Raw genomic sequence first — 21,482 nt, forward strand, 5'->3', positions numbered from 1 at the left:
CCAAGATATTTGTTGATTCTTTGAGCCCTACATGGAAGATCAGTTATCACCCACAGTAACATTAAGCTTAGACACATTCAAAGTATACATGGATACACCTGCAGATGTGCTCTCCTTATTTGAAGGAATTCAGTGGAGGCATCTTAACATTTTCAAAGTGAAGCCCCTCAATCTCTAATAACTTGTCTAGCTCATTATATATCCATGTGCATATACTGTATTGCAGGGGAGACAGGCACACAAACAATAAGTAGCATCAGAAATGAAATGTAGGCAAACTGGCAGGGCACCGTGATACTGACAAAGATCAACCAGATTCTGGCTAAGAAAGTTTGACGTGAAATACACAGCAAAATACAAGGTGTCAGAACAGGTTCCTCGTCTTGGATACAAAGATTATACGTGATAACCAACTCAGGGACAAAAACCCATGCAGAGAAATGAATTACTTATTAAACAATCTGCATACATAAGACATGTCTCATTATTTTACTTTCAGAAATGTATACGAGTCAGTTTAGTTTGATTTAGATTGGAGGACTTTCATTTTTCTAGGTATTACATGATTTGGCCATTCCAAACAGGTCAAGCTTGCCATTTCCTTAGAGGTATCTGGCCAGAGTCAGACAGAGAACTCCTTTCAGTCCTTCGGGAAGTTAACAGGTTTCTCGTATCAAAGGATGTCTGCTTGGGTCTGATATTTGGGAGATTTAGGAGGTCTCCTGGACCAATAGGGGGCCTATACAGCCACATAACCTTCTTAAAGGGAATACAACATAAACGATCAACACAGAGTATACTCCAATGCAGGAATGCCTTTATCCCAGTGTAGGTAAATGTAGCCACATTGTAAGGTGGTGTGGAGGACTGAAAAACTGTCTCACAGGCAGCATTATATTGGAGTATACTGCGTCTTTCTATTTTTTTGTTCCTCTTATTTAACATATACAAATGTTTTCTTTAGTTTTGTCCATTCCCAGCTGGAGTTATTGGCATTGCTATCAAATTGCTAGGGGACTGATACACCCGGGACTGTCAATATACGCCTGTTAGTTAAATAATTTCTTGGTCTGCTGAAATGTTCCAGAAGCCCTGATGTGTCTTAAACCACTGCAGTTCTCATAGGACTGAATTATAGTCCCTGGAAAGGCACGGGAAACGCAATCCCAATCAGAAAAGCGTCAGAAGGGTCACACACTTCTTCTCCAGAGTCCTCAAGCGAGTATTAAGATTTAATAAAAGTGCTGGATACGCATACATAGAGCATACATCTATACACATACACCTGTATGCATACATATATCATTAATATTCAACAATTTGCTGATCAACAGTAATATTTTTATTATTCTTTGATACCAGTTTTTTTTTACTACTTGGATTTCTTAACATTATTACGAATGCACACAAAGAGGTACACCCTCCACTATGCCACAGAGAGCCTGTCTTATCACTAAAGAGGTGGGTAAGCCTCCTGGTGTCGAATTACTTTGTGCTGTCTTAAAAGATAAAAAATTCTAGCCATAATAAGTGGTAACAGCAGAGCAAACTGAACTTGGTGACATTCCGAATATGTGACGTTCAGAGCATCCCCTGGAGAGCAAGTTGGACAACCTATTAAACAGAACTTCAATTAGGAAACAAGCCATAAGTATTGCACAGCGGCACGTCTAGGGCGAGTGGTTTCTGTTGTAATGAATGTCCATGCCAGCTCTCTGAGTAGGGGGACCATTCTCTAATCCGGCAGCTGTGAAAATGATGCAAGGAATTCAATGATACTTTGAACTGCAAAAGTATAAGCAACTCAAAGATATAAATGTGCTATTTGAGGAAATTACATATCATATTCTCATATTTTAGAAGGCCATTGCAAAGTAATTCTGAGCATTAATAAGTAATGACAGTGTAAAGTATTTAGTGGCAGTGGTGTAACAAAAAATGCCACAGCTCCCTCACCCCAAGCTTTCCCCCCCCACACAGTAACATACTTACACACATTAACATACTAACATACTTACTTACACACTGAATACACAAAGACATTTTAGACAATTGTATGCTTCCAGCTTTGCGGCACCGTTGTTGAGACATAAAGCAAGGTACATAATGACATGTTGTAATGAGTTTCGTGTGGAGAACCTCAAGTGGCCTGAAGAGTACCCTAACCTTAACCCTGCTGTACACCTTTGGGTAGACATCTTTTAAAGTTTTTGGAGTCCTCATTTTTTGTACAATGACAAATGACAAGTCATTCTGCAATAGTTTCTTTTTTGATAAGAATTCTGAAAACATACCTCGGATTAAGTGACAAAGTTTGAGAATAACTATGCAGTGTTTTAGTTATCATAACTTGGAGTTATGCCTACCTGGATTCCTGCCCCTTCAGGTACAGTGATCCTCCACACACAATTTAGGCTGTTCAGGTATGGCTCAGGAAATCCCGGTGATAGTATTGTCCCCTTGCGTTCTGTTAGATTTCCGCCACATGGCACTTAAAAAAGTAAAATAGAGAGATGGGGGTTAATAGCAACACATGGACTCTTGTAGGAGAATATCCACAATGAAAGTTGTTAGAAATCAATAAACCAAAATGGAGAATAATTGTTTCTGGACAACGGAATGACATTGCTCTTTTAGGTAGACATTGCCAACAGTGATTGCTATGTTGTTGCACATATTGAGATACTCACCTACACAAGAGGGCACAGATGTATTCCATTGTGCCAAAGCTCCCATCACTGCCTGGCATTCAATATTTTTGGAGCCAAACAGTGCATAGCCAGGGATACACTCAAATCGCACAACCGCTCCCACGGCAAAATCATTCCCAATACGTCGGCCATATTTGGGCTCTGGGATTGAGCTGCATTGTGTTGCACTTGTACGGGGAACAGCTTAAATGAAAAGGAAGACAATGAGATAGAGCACTTAAGAGAACATAAGGGTAATGGAATAAAATTACAAGACATAAGCGGAAGAAAGAGTAACAGCCATACACATGTGTGACAAGAAATATGAACGCTTGTATCAGTAAAAGTAGCTACTCATTGGAGAGACTCATTGTAGCATGTAACACACTGACTTACATGTCCAACACCCATACCTTTTAAAATCTGAAACTTCAGAAGCATGTTTTACCTCTGCAGTGTCAGAGGCAGCCACTGAGCACCCATTAGATTTTGTACTCTAAACTACTTGCAGATGTCTGTGTTCTCTGTGATATCTCTCCCGATGCTTTTGAGTCACATCTGTTTTCTTTTTCATCACTATACACCTGTCGCCCCCCCCCACCTTTCATTTTTCTCATCCGCTGTCCCAATCTACACATCGGAACATAGCTAATCAGAACACAGCTAAAATCTGCTCCAGGGTTCCAGTGGGGCTCACACGCTGCTTGATAGCCACAGGACATGACACACCATTTACACACCTACCTTGGTAGACAAAATGAAATCCTTTGGCTGTCGCCTGCCCCTTGGCGCTGAACTTAATTAAAATCTGATTGGAAGTCGCAAGAGGTAGAGATTCACCTGCAACAGAAGAGTGCATGTGTTATAGAGCGGGGAGACCTGCCTCTCGCAGATAAACTTGCTGGGGGGATTTGCAAAGAGAGGATGCTGATCTGATCATGGTGCGTGAGATGGGCTATGCTCACACAGGATTACACTCTGCAGCACATAGCTCTGGCTGAAGAGCAAAATCAAAAGAGAGAAACAAAATTAACCAATGTATGCACAAGTGTCGAGTGGTAGGAATTCATGCCAGAGAAAAAAAACGTAGAAAATCATACTACTTTCTCTTGTTTTAAAAATAAAACCATTTAGCTTCTTATTATAACTGTTCTGAATACTCCATATAGCTACTCCTATTACAACCCAACCTTCTCACAATGCCTATTGCTCTATACAAGCGCTCCATATTCCTATTATTATGCCATTCTATACCCTTAATTTACAACCATTTCTATTATTAATTCCTACATTTCCTTATAACCTCTCTTCATTACTTCCCTCCCCTGAATTTAAAATACCTATGTACATTACCCCTATAAAGTGTATGATATGGGAGACTGTAGTTAAAGTATAGTGTAGAGTATAGAGCATTATATATTTAGAGGACACTAAATGCCAATCCATTACTGTGATCATTAGCTGATGTAGCCCATCAAGGTTCAACACCTTCTATACACCAGTGTTGCATTTTTGCTAGCTTTCTGTTGGCTTGAAGAAGTCCAGCCTTTCTCCTCTGACCCCTCTCTGACACTGTGTTTTGTCCACAGAACAGCCACTCATTAAATGTTTTTATGGCACCATTCTCTATAAACTCTACAGAAAATAGTTTATGAAAATCCCCAGAGGTCCACTGTTTCTTAGATACTGGAACAACCATGTATGGTGCAAACAGTGATAGTCAGAGTCACTTACATCACCAATCTTCCCCATTCTATTGTTTGGTTGGGCAAAATGTTTGTAGAAATGCAAAAAAGGACAACGAGTTATGACATAAACTGTGTATATCATTCAGTTTAAACTGAACTCTTTATGTATGGCCATAAATCACCACACAATGCTAAAACCTAAACTTAAACTCATCCCTCAGTTCCAAAACCTTCTTTGTCCACATCTGCATTATACCCGTATGAGATCCAGACAGAGAGCTTAGGAGACGAGATTCCTCATTTGGTCCATCATGTACTTCCACCACATCGTTGAGAGCTGTCTGGAAGAAGGTGAACTGCCCAAAGACCACTATAAAGATAAACATAAGACAACTATAAGGCTGTCCACCGTTAAGAAGAGAAATGCAATACAAATTGACTTACAAAATACCACAGATAAATAAATCGATGGCAGGACGTAATACAACCTGCCAGTGCTGGTTATTTGTTACTGGAAATTAACCATTACTTTGAGAAATGTAAGGATTTTTAATCAACATATGCAAAGTCATCAAGGTTGTAAGATTAAGAGACTTATCAACAAAAAAGACCAAATGGCAAAATAAAGAAGCTCATCGAGGCTGATCTTCATTAAACACAGTTCAGCACGTAAAGCTCCAGTCTATGATGGTGCCTGTTTTACCAAATGTCCAAGCTATTTTAACCCTTTAGGGTTAGTAGTTTTGCTATAGTTAATGTTAGGCTATAACCCTATAAGCAGCATGCGCTTTACCTAGGGAATCCTATGAGGGTATTTCACAACAAATTAAACAATTCAGAGATACCAAGTAACACCCCATCACAAAACATAAAGTAGAAAGACAAAAAAAATCCCCATAATTCTCCCTGTATATACAAAATCAAACTGTGAAAGTAGTAAAAACTATTAAAAAAGTACCCATGCCCCTTAGTAAACTTATCCAATTGATGTGTGTGTACATTCAGGAGTCGCACACACAGCTCACTTAAGACAATATAATGAAAGGCAGACAAACAAAAGAAAAGGTAAACTTCTATAATTCCAGAATAACATAATATAGATAAGAAAAACACATTTTGTACTTCTAGTTCACTAGCTTTTTAGGACTAAAACTCCCATCACTCTCCCATCTAGTCTTCCACCCCGGATAAGGATGACTTTAAAAATCCAATATTAATTATGAATTATGCAAGGCCAGTGAATGTTTTCTTGAAGAAGAAGCTGGCTGTCTTTGGCTTTTTTATGAATAATGATGTCAGGGACTTCAAATATTTAACTTACAAATCGATAGAAGATGACCAGCAGAACTGGCCTTTAGTTTGGATAGGTTATAACAATATTAGAAATGACATGTTTGGGTTATTAATGATCGCCTTAAAATCCTCACCATAATCCTTTGGAACTATAATAAAATAGGAGCAGATCTGTCTGGCTGTGTAGTTACGAGGGTAGTTTGGAGACAGGATGACGCCATCTTGGTTGACATATTGACCTCCACATGGAGCTGGAATGGAAAGAGAGAGAGACAGACACCTTCACCATCATGAATGGGAATATCTTTAAGTTTATAAATTTACTGTTAATATCTAACTTCCTACGAAACATATGAGGCTGTTGCCTAGAATAGTAGTACAAAAAATGTAGTCTGGTATCTGCTAGTGGCGCTCTTGAGATTCAAGACGGTAATCACGAATACAAAAGCAATGTGAATGAATTTGTTTGTGTTTTTGTGTATCAAATGTACCCAGTGCTGTGAAATAGTATTTGCCCCCTTCCCTATTTCTTCTATTGTTGTTTAGTTTTTACATTTAAATGCTTCAGATCATCCAACTAATTTTAATATAAGACAAAGACTAAATGATTAAACACAAAATCTATATCACTCATGTGAAAAAGTAATTGCCGCCCCCTAAGCCTAATAATTGGTTGTACGACCCTTGGCAGCAACAACTGCAATCATATGTTTCCAATAACTGCCAATGAGCCTTTTACATTGCTGTGGAGGAACTCTGTCCCACTCTTCTTGGCAGGATCCTTTTAATTCAGCCACATTGGATGTTTTTTTGATCATGAACTGGTCATGCCACAACATCTCAATGGGATTTAAGACAGGATTTGACTGGGCCACTCCAAAACTTTCTTTTTTTTTCTTTTGAGCCATTCAGTGGGCTTACTTGTGTGCCTCAGATCTGTCACAACCTGAGCTATGGAAGTCAAGAAGGAGCCTGGATCATTGTCCTGCTGGATAACCTAACTACACTTGAGCTTTAGGTCACAAACTGATGGCCAGGCTTTCTTTCAGGATTTTTCTAGCAGAATTCATGGTCACCTAGGTCCGGACGAGACCATCCTACTACCACCACTGAGTTTGACTGTTTGTATTATGTTCTTATTGTGGAATGCTGTGTAAGCTTTATGCCAGATGGACCCATTTCTTTCAAAGTTCCCCTTTTGACTCATCAGTCCACAGAATATTATCCCAAAAGGCTTAGAGGTCATCAAAATATTTTTCTTGGCAAATGTGACATAAGTGGTTTTTGCTTTGCAACTCTACCATGGATACCATTTTTGCACAGTCTCTTTCATATTGTGAAATTGTGAACAGTGACCTTATCTGAGACAAGTGAGGCCTCCAGTTCTTTACATGTTAGTCCGGGTTCTTTTGTAATCCTCTGAATGAGTCATCGATGTGCTCTTGGAGGAATTTTGGTAGGCCAGCAACTCCTGGCCTACCAAAAGGTTCACCACTCTTCCATGTATTCTCCATTTCTAGACTGATGTCAATGACTTTGCCTCTTGCTTTTTGAGACCTTTTAGCCTACTTCACTTTGCAAGACAAGTTCTATTTAATTGATGTTTAGATTGAACAGGGCTGACAGTAATAATGATTGTTGGTTGTGTCTAGTAAAATTGAACCCAATTATCAATTACATTTGGTTAATTGGCTGACTTAGTATAATACTTGTCCTTGTAGTGTTGGATCACTTTTTTTCATTCTATACATGAAATCACCATTTAAAAACTGCATTTTGTGTTTACTCAGGTTATATTTGTCATATTAAAATATCCAAAAACAGAAGAAATCGGGAAAGGGAAATTACTTTTTCCACAGCACTGTACAAGCACAAGATAAGCGTAGTTTTAAATTTAGGTTGTGAATTTATTTTGCCAAGAGCAAGTAGTAAATTGATGGCGTTGATCCTTACAGTAAAGTCCATAGTTATATTTGTATTAACTTGTTTAATTTAATTTTTGGAGATGAAGGTAAGGGCGCTTGTAGCACTTGGCCTAGAGGTGTAGGATATTTCTACATGTTTGCCGAGGACTAAGAGAGCGGTAGCTCAGAAATAACTGCAGAGCTACCTGATGATGATGTTTCCTCTATGGCTTGTATATCAATACAAATATTGTTTCTTGTAATCTTTTAATTGTTTGTCACTGTATTAAGTTTACTATGGTAAAAAGATAACTGTTTAAAGTTTGCACAATAATCACATTGTATACATATCTTGCAGTGAGTCAGGTACTGTGTGTAACCCTCTCTTGATATGACATAATTCCTTGCCCATAAACAATAAAGGAAAAACAATTACCTGTACAGATGGGTCGAGGAACGTTCCAGATTGGTTTGCTGTCACCTCCCATCACACAAGTAAGTGTGGATGCCCCCTCAATCTCATAGCCAGAGTCACAATAGTACGTAATGGTGGATCCCAATTTGAGGTCACTCCCAACACGGGTGCCATTGGTAATTGCTCCAGGGTCAAAGCAGGACTCCCTTGGGTTCTCTGGATCATAAACAAAAAATTCCATCAAATGCCTGACAGTAAAATGGTAATCAGATCAACATCTGCAACAGTTTCATGGAAGAAAATAGAGAATATAAAATAGCATGATTTCTGCAGTTGGGTGTTTTTTTAATTATGTTTTATTCTGCAGATTATGGCATGGATATTTGTGTTCTAGGAATAAGCTACCATGTGGCATTAATTAATATCTTTATTTAGTGTGGCTTAGGGGATCGAAAAATCAGATAGCATGATAAAATGTAGCATTTGGAAAAGAAGGTTAGTATGTATATAGTTGGCATACACAAGTCATGTACTTGGGGAACATTACACTGGTTCCATTGGTCACTGTGCTTACTGTTATCACTTCACAATAGAATTGCTTGTTATATATTATTCTACCCTGTGTATTAATATTTTGCACTAATCAAGTAATAGGTTTATGTAGGTAGCAGGAACTGAACATTTACTGTATATTATTGATTTCTTAGTAAAATGGTTCCCAAATCTGGTCTATAAAGCCGCCTCATCAGTTCAGGGTTTCAGCACAGATTCAGTCAGGCTTTCTGACCGATGCACCATGCTGATTAACAAGCACCATGGGCATTTCAGAAGATATAGTAAAACAATGACATTTTGGTGGGCCAGAAGGACCAAAGTTGGGAATTACCAGTTTAGGAAGACACACTTAACTACGGACAACTACAACTACTGACAATCCTTAACGTATTCCTTGGTGGCAGTAATATTTTGAGGGCATACCTTCCAACATTTCAAATGGACCTATTGAGAACTCTTTTTTGTCTAAGACAAAAATCCATAATCCTTTTATAAAAATGTATATCTTTTATTTCCTGCTGGTTGTATACCAGTTGTTTATATAATCATACACAGCAAATATGCAAAGCTCCTAAACAAGAAAAGGGGGAAAAGAAAATCCCTTAGTCCCTTACCAAACAGGTATAGTCGGGAAGTATGTGAAGGTTTAGGTAAAACGCTAGTTGGTTAAAGGGAATTCAGTGTGTGTATTAGTAATAGCTATTAAATTAAAGGAACGTTTGAGTAATACAAAGTAAGGTTTAGGCAGATATAGAGGTATTTAGATTTGCAATAATAAAAGTACAGTTTTGGTAAAAGGTTGGATTTACATTGTTGCATCTAATTTTTAAAATGTTATTTTTTCCTATTAGTATTATCCAGGCAGAAACAGTGAACTCGGCCCTTAATGAGGTGTAGAAGTTATTCTGAACTGAAAGCATAATGCTGTCCCTGGCGGCAGTGGGGGGAGATACTCTCTGCTGTCTGTCACTTGAGATGGCTGCCTGTCCTTCTCTTAACTTGCCGAGTTGCCAGTTCCTCCAGGGCCGCTCCACCTTGTTTACCACCTGCCCATGCTGGGGCCGTTTTGTAAAACCTAGCAGCTGTGGATTGTGTCCCTGTGAAGATGGCATACAGCTTGGGACAGATGGCTGGAGGGGACTTTGTCTGCCAAATACATTCCTGACATGTGATTCCTGAACGGTATCCAAGAAAATGGCAGGGGCATTAGTATACACAAATGTATATACCAAGCCATTTGTAATATTATTAGGTAGAGTACCACTAACAGTCTGCATAGACAGTATTAGTAAATTCCTGGATTTCTTTCATAGCAGACACAGTACAAATTAATATAATACTAGATATACTAATTATGAAGCTGCATAAAAGTCATTCTGATTATAATAATGTCAAAGGTGGAATTTCAGTGAAATCTGGTAACAAGCAGATAAAAAAGTTTGGAGCGCCAGCTTTAATTTCCTATTTTTTATATGGATTATATGGATAAACATCAAGATGGTATACGATGTGTGGTAAAGTCTATATGACTAGCTTTTGGGACGGAATTGGACACACAGCCAACAAATGCACACAAAGGTAGCACAAAGGCAAAATAGACAGTGGATAGATAGTGGAATCCCTTTGTAACACCTTTTCATTATGGAATGTTTTTGAAAACATTAGGTCAAATTAAAATTATGATATAAGAAAATGTCAGTTTCTGTAATAGATGTAATGAAAAACTCCAATACTAAAAGGCAGATATTTGACGCAGGAACGAGTTGACCTTTTTTCAACAAAGAATCATACTTGAACAGATAGCGTCTAGCAAAGTTAATATACTTTTTGGGCCAACACAGAAAAAGGTATAGAGTCTAATAAGGTTTTGGGGCCTCAGATTCCTCTTCTTTACGTGCAATTCTTCATCAGTCCACCTGAAGAAGCATTGGAGGTCATCAAAGCTTGTGTAACTCTACATCATTTTCTATTTTGGCCCAGTAAAACAGATTAACATCCACTCAATTTATTCTTGAACCAATACTGTTATATCCACTTGTTTCACTTGAACAAACCAGTTACAAAGCCTTCCTATGCTATGACATCACACGATGTTACAAGTGACATCAGTACACTGTGGGATTGAGATTTGGACTTGTAATTTATGTACATACTAGAAATAAGTGTTAGTAAAACTGTAATACCTTTGATATTTTTCAGTCTTTTCCTGGCTGGATGGCATGTCTTTTGTAAGACGTTTTCAACAAATTATGCTATATATCCACATCGTGGGAATCCCTGTCTCCGTATCCACTACTGTGTCCTTATTGTGATTCAATAACAATTTTATAACAAGTAACTAACTCCATATACAAAAAAGTGCACCATTCACTCCTAGATATCTTTTCTACACAAACTATCTGAACACAGAACGGTTGCAAAGGTCCTTATGTCTGATCTGTGACTTTTGCAACTATAGGAGGCATTAGAGAGACTGCATTGCAGGGGTGTTCATCCTTCACTGTCCTACATTATCCGGGAAAAGCACAGATTGTTATCACCAAACTGCTCCAATCATTAGGCGTCATTAACATCTGATAATAATACCGATTTTACTCCGATAAAGCCCTCACTTCTGTGGAGCTCTGTACTTATACAATGTAAGTCATGCAGAGAAAGTAATAAAGCGTACACACCATTATGCCCATTCAGACATTAGAGTGTTCCTGTGAAGGGTGGCAAAGCTTTCAAGGAACACACAATGCAACAACCCCCCCTCCACACCTCTGCAGAGCTGGATCCAAAGGCTCTTCTCTTCCAAACTTCATTCTTCCCTGCTATTTGGCATATATTGCTTGAAATAGAACTCTTTTCAAATATCACAACTAATGTTAGTTCTATTGTCGCTGCTTGCTAAAAACCAGGGAAGTGACAGGTTACGTGGTAAGCTGCATTTCTGATGAAGGGCAATATCTGCTATTCAAGAGGACATCCATAGCCGTATTGAAATGCAGCATTGAATTAGCACATATACCTTGACAAGAGCATTCCTTATTGTATAATGTCCCAGCTTATTATTGTCAATACAGGGGATCCATTATTTGTAAGTGGACTACATAAACAAAAAAAACACATATCATGCAGCAACTAGACTATCATAGATCTAGTGCTAACACATTTAAGATAATCTTATCCACTATGCAATAAATCATTGACTTGATTGATATTTTGGTTTGTTTAATGTACGGGCCGACCTGGATATTTGACCATTAGAAGGTGCGTTTCCTGGGACTAAAACATCTCCGTTTTTAATTAAACAGGAAGCTAAAACAAATGATGAGTTCTACAATTAGCGACCAAAATGAAACGTTTATGATACCTATTTATTAGAAAGAAAAAAAGTTAAATATTAAAGATTACATTAGCCTTTCAGACATGCGGTGTGATAATACAAATTGCGGAATAACAAATGTTATGAAACAATAATCCATCGTACCCTTTAGTGTCATTAACAGGAGATTTTATAATGTGTAATACTGCCTAATTGAGATTTGCATATCCCTTTCTCAAGGCGCTCGCTTTCCTGGTAATCCTTTGTCTATTAAAGTTCTGTTGTATTCAAAAAACGAGTTAATACAGAAAAAGTGGAATATTTCATGGTGGAATTTAATGAACACCACAGTGTCTTCTAATCTCACTGCAGACGATTGAAATTCACAATCCAATCTGGGTTTGGCAAATTTATTGCTACTGGGGAGAACTATACAACTTGCAAGCTCCGAGTTTCTTATCTGCCGTTACTTGCAAAATAGTGGTGTTAGAGGAGAATTATACCAAGGTATGTTTACCCGTAATTAGCTTTGTGAAATGATTTCATATAGGTTTTATAGGTTCCAGATGAGCAAAATCAATTAAATGTTGTGGCTGGGAGCAGCCATCTTGTTTGTCTAGTTAAGTACAGCCGAGGCATCTTGAGTGTAGTTACAACAAGCAAGAAACATAATGGTTACTCTGTTTTGGACCATTGCAGGTGCAGAAATACTGTGCTAATAATGATATTCCTGGTACATCAGGCTTTGACGTACGATACGAAAGTGTTACTTTGCTAAGAGAGTGGCAGATTAATGGAACAGCCTCCCAACAGACGTAGTTGGGGCTAATACAGTGGGGAAATGTAAACAGGTATAGAAATAAGGCGGCATAAAGCTATCCTGAAAGACAAGACCAAAAAACTAGTGTTTGTGCCTTTACAGCAGGAATAATGGGTCGTATAAATGGGCTTCCCTCAAATTTTATGTTTCTATGTATCACTACAAAGCAGCCATAAAGCAAGATTACTCCGTAGCTATGTTATGGTGAGATTATGAGTAGATATGCAACTGTAATACATTTTTCCCCTCAGTTTCATGTTGTATTAAACTGAGGAAGACCAATGAGTTTTCCAAGGAATGCTCCATGCTAGGATGTTATGAATGGTATAATTTCATCAGCAGAGTTATAGGCTCTCAGCGGCCTTCACACAAATAATGCCTATTACTACCTGTGGAGATGCTAGCTGCTGATGAAGAACAAAAAAAATCTTTTTAGAAAGCAATAGTACACAAGGGTAAGCAAATATCCAAACACGGCACAAGAAGTACTCTGAATTACAGTAAGATATTGAGACAGCTGCGTAAATATGCTGCTGATGCACAGAGCTAGTATTTCTGATCGTATTCTGGACCTCTAGCTGTCTTCAGATTGCTAGCAAAAAAGAATCAAGCCATTTAGTAAAAACTTCATAGAGCTACAAATCCCATGGTACAACCATCCTAAAGAGGTGTGTGAAGCTAAGCACTGTTGGAGCTATAGTTCCACAACAGTGTTGTTGGCCACCATTTTTTAGAAAAGCCAATGAAATGTTTTCTGTTGGTTAATTTAAGTAGACTACTGTGCTGTGTGACCAACACACCTATTCCTCTGCCACCGTCACCACCTCACTACAGTGTTATTGTAACATACCTGGCGGGGAGATCTTCCGGGTCCCCCCCGGCAGCCGCAGGGAGACCCCCTGCCTCTGCACGGCAACCACAGCCGCCGTGAAGAAGAGGGAGACCCCCCGCCTCTGCCCTGCAGCCGCTGTGAAGAAGTGGGAGACCCCCGCCTCTGCCCAGCAGCCGCAGCCGCCGCAAAGAAGGGGGAGACCTCCCGTCTCTGCCCAGCAGCAGCTGCCGCAAAGGCGAGGGAGACCTCTTGCCTCCACGCAGGAATCCCGGCAGCTGCAAGCAGGAGACAGGTCCAGCGCCGGTGTTCGGACTCGTTCCTCTTCACGCCACCTAGTGGCGCCGGCGGAAGTTGCCTCGCCTTATACAGTGAGGTTACGCCACACACAAGATGGCCGCAGGAAGTGACGTAACGGCACTTTGAGTATTTGGAGGGAAAACTCTAATTAGTGCCAAAACTCCTGTGCCTATTTAAGAGACTCTGAAACCTACAGTCATTGCCTTATATTGGTCGTGCCTATCTTGGTAGTGCCTATTCCTCCGTTTGCTGTCCTGTTGCTTACCTGGCTTGTTCCCATTTACTCTGTCTTCTGGTATCCTGACCTCGGCTTATTCCACAACGTTTCTGTTCTCTGGTATCCTGACCTCGGCCTGCATTTCGACCCTGATATCTGGCTCCCTGACCTCGGCTTACTGGACTATCCCTTAACAGTCCTACCTGACTTCGGTGTCTCCTTCCTACGCTAGAAATACATACAATAAATAAATAAAGTCAATTAGTCTGAATATTTTATTCTAGCCTTATGTCCAGTCAGGATGATGCAGTGCAGCCCACTCCTAATGTACACTATGGGAAATAACGGGTAGCTGTTATTTGGATCAGATTAAGGTGGTACACATTCAGAGGTGAAAATATAATCATAAATGGCAACACAAGGATTTTTTTTGTTTCAGTGAGCCAACATTAGAGACACAGGGTAACATGTTTGCAATCATTAAGGCTCAATTTAGTTTTTTGTTACCTGTATAGTCGATGACAAATCCACCACTACTGACCGAGGCGTCACTTCGGAAGGCAAGGAAGAGGCTGTTGCTTCTGCTTTCAATTCTGTCTGGTAGCTGAGATCCAAAGTAGCTTCCAATCAGCGGGCTCAGAGAGTCTGGTCCATCATAGATGTGCAGGAAATCATACCCAGTCTCCAAGTTAAAACTGGAAAAAGCCACAGAGGGAAGGCGTTGAGTAATGACTTGAGTTATCCTTAAACTTCCTTCTATGTTCTCAGTAAGAATCTTATTGTATTAAACTTTAAAAAGGTTACCACTGCTTATAAACTCTGCCATTTCCTGCTATATCCCATCGGGAGATTTCGAGACAAAATCTTGTTATAAACTTTTCACAGGTAATAGAATATGGCCCAAAGGCATTTTTACATTAGGATGGAAAGAAGAGTATTTCAACATCACAGTTTTTCTTGAATTGGCTCCCCAGTGAAAGCCTTTCAACGGAGGTCGGTCTTTGTTGCTAGAATTCTCACTAGACTACTTGTCGCTAGGTATAGAGTCATGAAACAACTTGACACAATAGGACACACGTCTCGGGTCATAAAATATAGGCGATCAACTACCTAGTCCACTGCTTAGAAGGAAACTGATAACAACTGGGGACTATAATTATGGCATTTTATTTATAGAACCTCAGAATATTACGTGAATAAAAAAATGCAATAATATAATATTGACATTGTCCATATACAAAATTGGGAAGAGGGTCCTGTTCTTGTGTTAAAGCATATATCTAACATTACGAGACTCGGATACTCAATGATTAGATACACATTGCAATCACATTTGCACTTTGCACTGCAGTACTTGTAAGAGATACATCTGTTTAATTAGAGTTATTCTATGAACTGGTTTTGCTGCATTGACTAATACCACCACTTGTGAGGCAAGACTTTAGTTTTGAGTCATGAGTCTTTATGGCCAAAAATCCATGTTGGACAGAAGACAAATAATCTAAACTTGTTACCAAAATCATACTGCTTACCGTACTTAATTATGTACATTGTTATTTTTTTTTAAGTTACTCTAGTCTTTATGCCCTTTGCAGCCAGTGATGATGGCATTACCCTCTTTTTACCTTCTTTTTGGTAAGGCTGGGCTTCATAAAATTATTCTTGCTACTATCTGTCTAGGTGGCCTTACTGATGGACCAACTTTCTTTAGCTGGAATATTTTACTGAGCTTGGTACTTTGGATATCCAATTAATACATTTTCACGTTCAATCAGTATTGAAGTGACATTTCTTTAGTGTATGAAAGCAGACACACTCATCATAGGTCATACTCTCTTGAGGTATTTTCCTACAAGTCTCAATTTCTCATTGAACATTAGAATCCAAGCATGGAGAAAATGACACCTTCATCAGGAGATGAAAAATAGCTCCACTTTCAGGTGTAATATAATATTATTGTTCTCATAATGCTTTTATTAAAACATTTTGCTGATTTACTTTCTGCTAGTTTCATAGCGAGGCAAAATATATGAGTGGTCCCGCCTACGGCCAGACTGAACTAGCATACAATGCAGTAGGGCTCGGCAGATCTAATTAGGAAAAGCCTTTCCTGTCTGGTGAAAAGTGAATGACCCCCTTCGCAGTTACTGCTGGAGGGGCTTAGCATTTCTTAATTTGTCATGCAACGCATCACACGGCTTCTCTAAAACCAGAAGCTCAGATATATGTGCCTGTCCCCTGGGGACCTTATTATCACTAGTGATCTTTTCTCCACCTTATAAAAGCAAATGACTTCATTAACAAGTCCTGTCCAACGCTTAATGGCAAGGAAGACATTAGCAAGATACATTAAAGCCAGTTCCATAGTTAGACTGCAGCTCTGAAGATAAGTGATGCACAGTATAGTTGAGGCCTCTATATTACATGTGCCCTAATTAGGGCTTGGTTGGTGAGGGAAAATTAAGGAAAGTGAGACATATTTCTGTTGCAGAAAGATCCTTTAAAATGAAATTTTGCAGCACAGAAAAATAAAACTGCTTTTATTTTGTCCACAATATATATTTTTGTATTCCATTCTTTCGCAAAATAGAATACCTGCACTGTACAAAAAATAAGTAAATATACCAGTAGGGTAATTTCTACATAATTACGTTTTTTAGGATTTATGGGACATGTTTATGGTTTGAAGGCTGTACCCTCAGGCAACACACTGGTTGGTTCACCATGACAAGGTGTGATGGCATTTCCCTAGTCTTCTTGAATCTGCTCCAAGTTACCTTTGTGAAAAAGCTGATATCACCCAAGCCCACAGGATATGTATGGTAAAAACAAATATTTAACAGAGATATGTAGCCTAAGAATTATGTACAGAATATTGCACTGATCTGATTTATGAAAACACTTGTGTTCGCCATGTCAGAGTAATCTATGCAGTTTTAATCAGGCACTACACATGTCTATAAAAGACAAATCCAGATTTGCAGTAGACCAACCCTGTACTTGCAAGAGCACACAACTCTTTTGCAAGAAAACACTTACATTTTAAAGGACAAAGCAATCACATAATCTGGTGACACAGTCAATCTCCAGTCACACTCCTTCAGTGGAGGGTATGGTTGTGGGTATTGAGGAGACAGAATAACCCCTGTTGGCCCACTCAAATTTCCACCACAGGGAGCTGTAGAAGAAATAAAACATACGTTATTTTACAGTCAACTGTTATTGTATATCATTTAAGTTCTTTGTGTCACCTGAACATCATACATATTAAAACATCCAATGGGTCGCCTGCCCTAAGAATTGGGAATTGAAAAAAAGGCCAGATGAAGTCAAATTACTAGTGAAAATATTCTGCATTCCCTTAACGATGTACAAGTTGTTCTGCAAGCCGGAGTAGGAATGACCACATGGGCCAATTTTTACCCATTTTAAATGTGGGATTTATAACTAATTAATTGATTCTCTCCGTGAGTTCATACATCCAACATAATGCAGGGCAGCACATTTGCCAGTCAGGAGAAGATAAAAAATGAATGTGTCCAGGAAAAGTGGTTGTCTACATTAAATATGTTCAATATACCGATGTGAATGCTGCATCGGTGTACATTTAAAACATACCCATATTATCCACCCTCAAAATGAATTACCTGTTTCATGGCCTGCTTCTCCTTTCTTAAATTTCATAGATTTTCTTAAAAATATTGATTATTTGCACCCTGTTCTACTTTAGAATACACAAAAGTGCAACAACCTTTGCTCAAGTTCTTCTATGAACATAAATACAAGAATGAATTACTGAGATCCCAAAATAGGCTCCAAACTAGATCAACTAGACCACAACTTGGGTGGACGTGAAATGTGGTATGGCCAAGATTACAACTGCTTAGGACCTCCAAGTCCATTTCCTTTATTTTCCTATGGCCGTGTACACTCTAGCAGTCACAGTCAGATCTATCCAGTTACCTGGAGTAAGAAAACCATATCAATGAAATTTTAATGAAAATGAACACTTTTTAATGTTTCTACCCACCGTAATAACTGTTAACACAATCAGCTCAAGTTGAGAGAGAACTTGCTGCTGTTTATTGCTGCTACAAAGGAATTTCATGTCAAACAGACTGAAAAATCAATGCAGTGGGTCTGATCTTGCAGAGTCAATCAGCATGTTAAACATCCATGCTATTGATTTAGGGATATTTGCTTACAACCAAAAGAAAGCTACTAGTAGGTAAGATTCATGGCACCGACCCAAGAATTCCCTGATTCTCAATAAATATACCCTATGCTGTTCACTCTCATAAAATGTACTTCTGATAATTGAGGCTTGAAGCACTGTTTTCTGCTACAAAAGTGTTTTTCTTTCACTCTGCTAACACTAATGGAATAAGCTTGTTGTACTTTATAGAATAAGTCCTTCAGAGGCTCATCGTCAGTCTTACTGAATGAAATATTATATATAGTAACGCAATGTGGCACTTTTGTTTCATATTGTTTCAATAAACGTAATTGTCCTAGAGGCTGCCGTTTTAGGCATTCGTGGTATTTTGGTTATAGCTTGTTGTACTTTATAGAATAAGTCCTTCAGAGGCTCATCGTCAGTCTTACTGAATGAAATATTATATATAGTAACGCAATGTGGCACTGAAGAGTTTTGTTTCATATTGTTTCAATAAACGTAATTGTCCTAGAGGCTGCCGTTTTAGGCATTCGTGGTATTTTGGTTATATTGCAAAGTCCACGCTGAGATGATTATTTAAGGCTATGTTAATGAATTCTTGATTTATGGTAACGAAATCCTTTCCCCGTAGGTATTGATTAGTCAGAAGGCCCCTCTGGGTGATTGTGACTATTGTTTACCCCAAGGTAGCACAAACTTGGTTAAGATAAAGTGACTTAAACACATCCAAAAATGTGTTGTTGAAAAAGAAAATGACACTATCTATAGTGTGATGAAGCTTAATGCTGACATCAGACTTGGTTATACCCGTTATTCTGTATTTCACACACACACTGTAACTTTGAACACATCCGCTGCTTTTAATTAATGCTAGAAAGCTCCCAAAAGATGGACTGCTAATATACATTAAAATCTTGTGTATAATATGCACTGATATGCAAGTTAAAGTAGTGTTTATAATAAGCACTCCTTTCTCATGATCCTAATAAAGGCAGATATGTGATTATTATATACGATAAAGTAATTAAATTATGTTAATATCAGATACATGGAAAAGCATGTTTGTAAACTGAACTGAAGGATCTTTCTTGTCACTATTCTTTTGTATAAAAGAAGGGAAGGACTATTACTTAAACAGATTTTTTTAATATAAAAAGCCCATTTACTTACCTATGCAAATGGGAGGGTTAGGGTTCCAGTAGAACCTGTCTGCTATCTGCACACAGTTAATTTTTGCCTCCCCCTCCAGAAGGTATCCTGGATCACACTGGAACACAATGGAATCGCCGGCATCACGACTATCTCCACTACGGCTGCCATTTTGAGGAATTCCAGGATCATTGCATGAAGTCGCAGTTGTCACTAAGAAGCAAGAAAGGACATTTTGGCGGGACGTTGATGGCCGTTAACAGGTGACATTGATATACTGGTTTTAGAGATGGCAATGTCACAACTCTCTTCTCCTTTGTTTCATTCATGTTTGCCGTCTACCTTCATTAAGGTTGTGTATGAGTTACATGGGCAATATTGTACTACTTGGCAAATCGGCCATAAGATATACAGTAGTTATCCTGGGTTGACAAACTCTGCTCCAGGGTATTTTGCTGTCTGGATATTGTATATTGTATTAACCACTAACACAACAACAGTCTAGTGCCAAAAAGCCTGTATGCGGTATGCCCTGTAACCGGATAATCCATTTCTCCTCCATTTTCAATTTGTCGCCACATAGGTATGAATTCAATTATTGGAGGAACATTCAACACCATAATGTGTTTTCTGAGATGTGAGACAGAGGCAGGACAATCATCTCAAACTTTCTGTTTGCTATAATTTCTCCATTAAAAGGTACGGATTTGGCAGGGAGGGAAGCCTGTCAGAGGCTAAACGCCTGATTAGCTTTCTAATCTAATCTGATATTAGAGAAACATTATTTTCTTGCTGTTTGAAGAGGCCTCTGCTTTTTATGGTCTTCTGGGAGAAGGAGCTACTTGATGGCAATAAGTTCATGAATATAATTTACGTGAAGAAGATCTCTTCTGCATTTTAACACCAAGGGAGGACTTGTCATTAGGAGCAAGGGAATCTGATTCCGAGCATGAATTATATTTGATGGATGGGGAAATAAGAAGACTGTGTCCTGGTATATAACAAAGTGTTAACTATTCTTTATTTGTCATATTTTTATCTTGTATTGTTCTATGATAGTACTGTCTGCCTTCTTGCATACATGCAGCTATATCTGCTCAGCAAGGCTTTTGTTGCCTTCAGATATTCCCTTTGATATGACTACCTAGTGAAAAATCGACAACGGAAATTCTCCATTAATATACAGTGCATACAGCTACATATATGTGTCCATGTCTAACAAAAGTCCCTATTGAGAACCAAAATTTTATTTTTGTACATCAAACTTTTAGAATAGGATAAATGTCATAGAGACATAAACAGTCAAAATACATCCAGTGACAAAAAAAAAGCAAACATATAGTTACAGATATGTAGAAAGAACGGCAGAGCATAGGTAAAAGAAACAGAAGTGGGAAATGAAAATAAAATGTCACAGGGCCAGAGGAACAAGGAAGAAAGCAAAAAGGGCATTGCCACCCAAGGACATTCCACTTGAGCCAACCGGAAACACAGCAGGTAAGTATCTGTCCATGGAAAAGGTTAGCTACAAATGGGTGGCCTGTATAATGTGAGCGGGAGGTATCCCTTAAAACATATAGGGTTACATATACAAAAAGAGTACCTAAAACAGTAGCGGACCAGAACCAGCTCCTATTGATGATCAAGAAACTCCAGCAGTTTGTGATTGGTGCTTTAAACCACATAGAAATGGCCATGTTTTTGCTACACAGGGCCTTAAATCATTTAAAACACATACTCACGTAGAACATACAATATAAATAACGTGTCAATAATTGCCATACAGAAAAAAAATATTTTTACCACATTCATAAATATTATATATTTTTAATACTTGTGAGTAGACTTGGGCACCAGGGGGCTCTTCGTGTTCGTCTTCGTGCTCGTCTTCGGGGGGGGAAAAATCTTCGTATTTCGCAAATATTCGCCTATTCCTGTCTTCTCTTCGGGCGAATATTCGTGGACATTCTTCGTGTTCGGTTTTTCTTCGTTTTCCCAGTTAAGGGGTTAATACGGGGTTAACGCAGACGAGCCCCCTGCTGGCGACCAATAGGGTCGCTTGCACAGACTGTTAAACTCCTGGTGCCGTAACTTACCTGGCACATCCCACTGGTCTCCCTCCATATTCAATTAGT

General features: G+C 38.7%; 1 protein-coding gene across 1 annotated transcript in view; it reads right to left on the bottom strand.

Moving 5' to 3' along the window:
- Nucleotides 1-21,482, bottom strand: part of LOC149301090 (CUB and sushi domain-containing protein 2-like) — a 364,690-nt gene that overhangs the window by 43,986 nt on the left and 299,222 nt on the right. Inside the window, exons 27-35 of the mRNA XM_089484609.1 lie at nt 19,369-19,560; nt 17,061-17,199; nt 14,529-14,716; nt 8,012-8,206; nt 5,806-5,922; nt 4,635-4,748; nt 3,435-3,530; nt 2,691-2,894; nt 2,367-2,491 (exon numbers count right to left, since the gene is read on the bottom strand). Of these exons, the coding sequence (XP_089340735.1) occupies nt 2,367-2,491; nt 2,691-2,894; nt 3,435-3,530; nt 4,635-4,748; nt 5,806-5,922; nt 8,012-8,206; nt 14,529-14,716; nt 17,061-17,199; nt 19,369-19,560 (1,370 nt within the window). The remainder of the gene's footprint in view (nt 1-2,366; nt 2,492-2,690; nt 2,895-3,434; nt 3,531-4,634; nt 4,749-5,805; nt 5,923-8,011; nt 8,207-14,528; nt 14,717-17,060; nt 17,200-19,368; nt 19,561-21,482) is intronic.

This window comes from Sceloporus occidentalis, unplaced genomic scaffold (genome assembly GCF_023333645.1).
Source record: "Sceloporus occidentalis isolate IW3139 unplaced genomic scaffold, rSceOcc1.0.p SCAF_22, whole genome shotgun sequence".
NCBI classification, from domain to species: domain Eukaryota; kingdom Metazoa; phylum Chordata; class Lepidosauria; order Squamata; family Phrynosomatidae; genus Sceloporus; species Sceloporus occidentalis.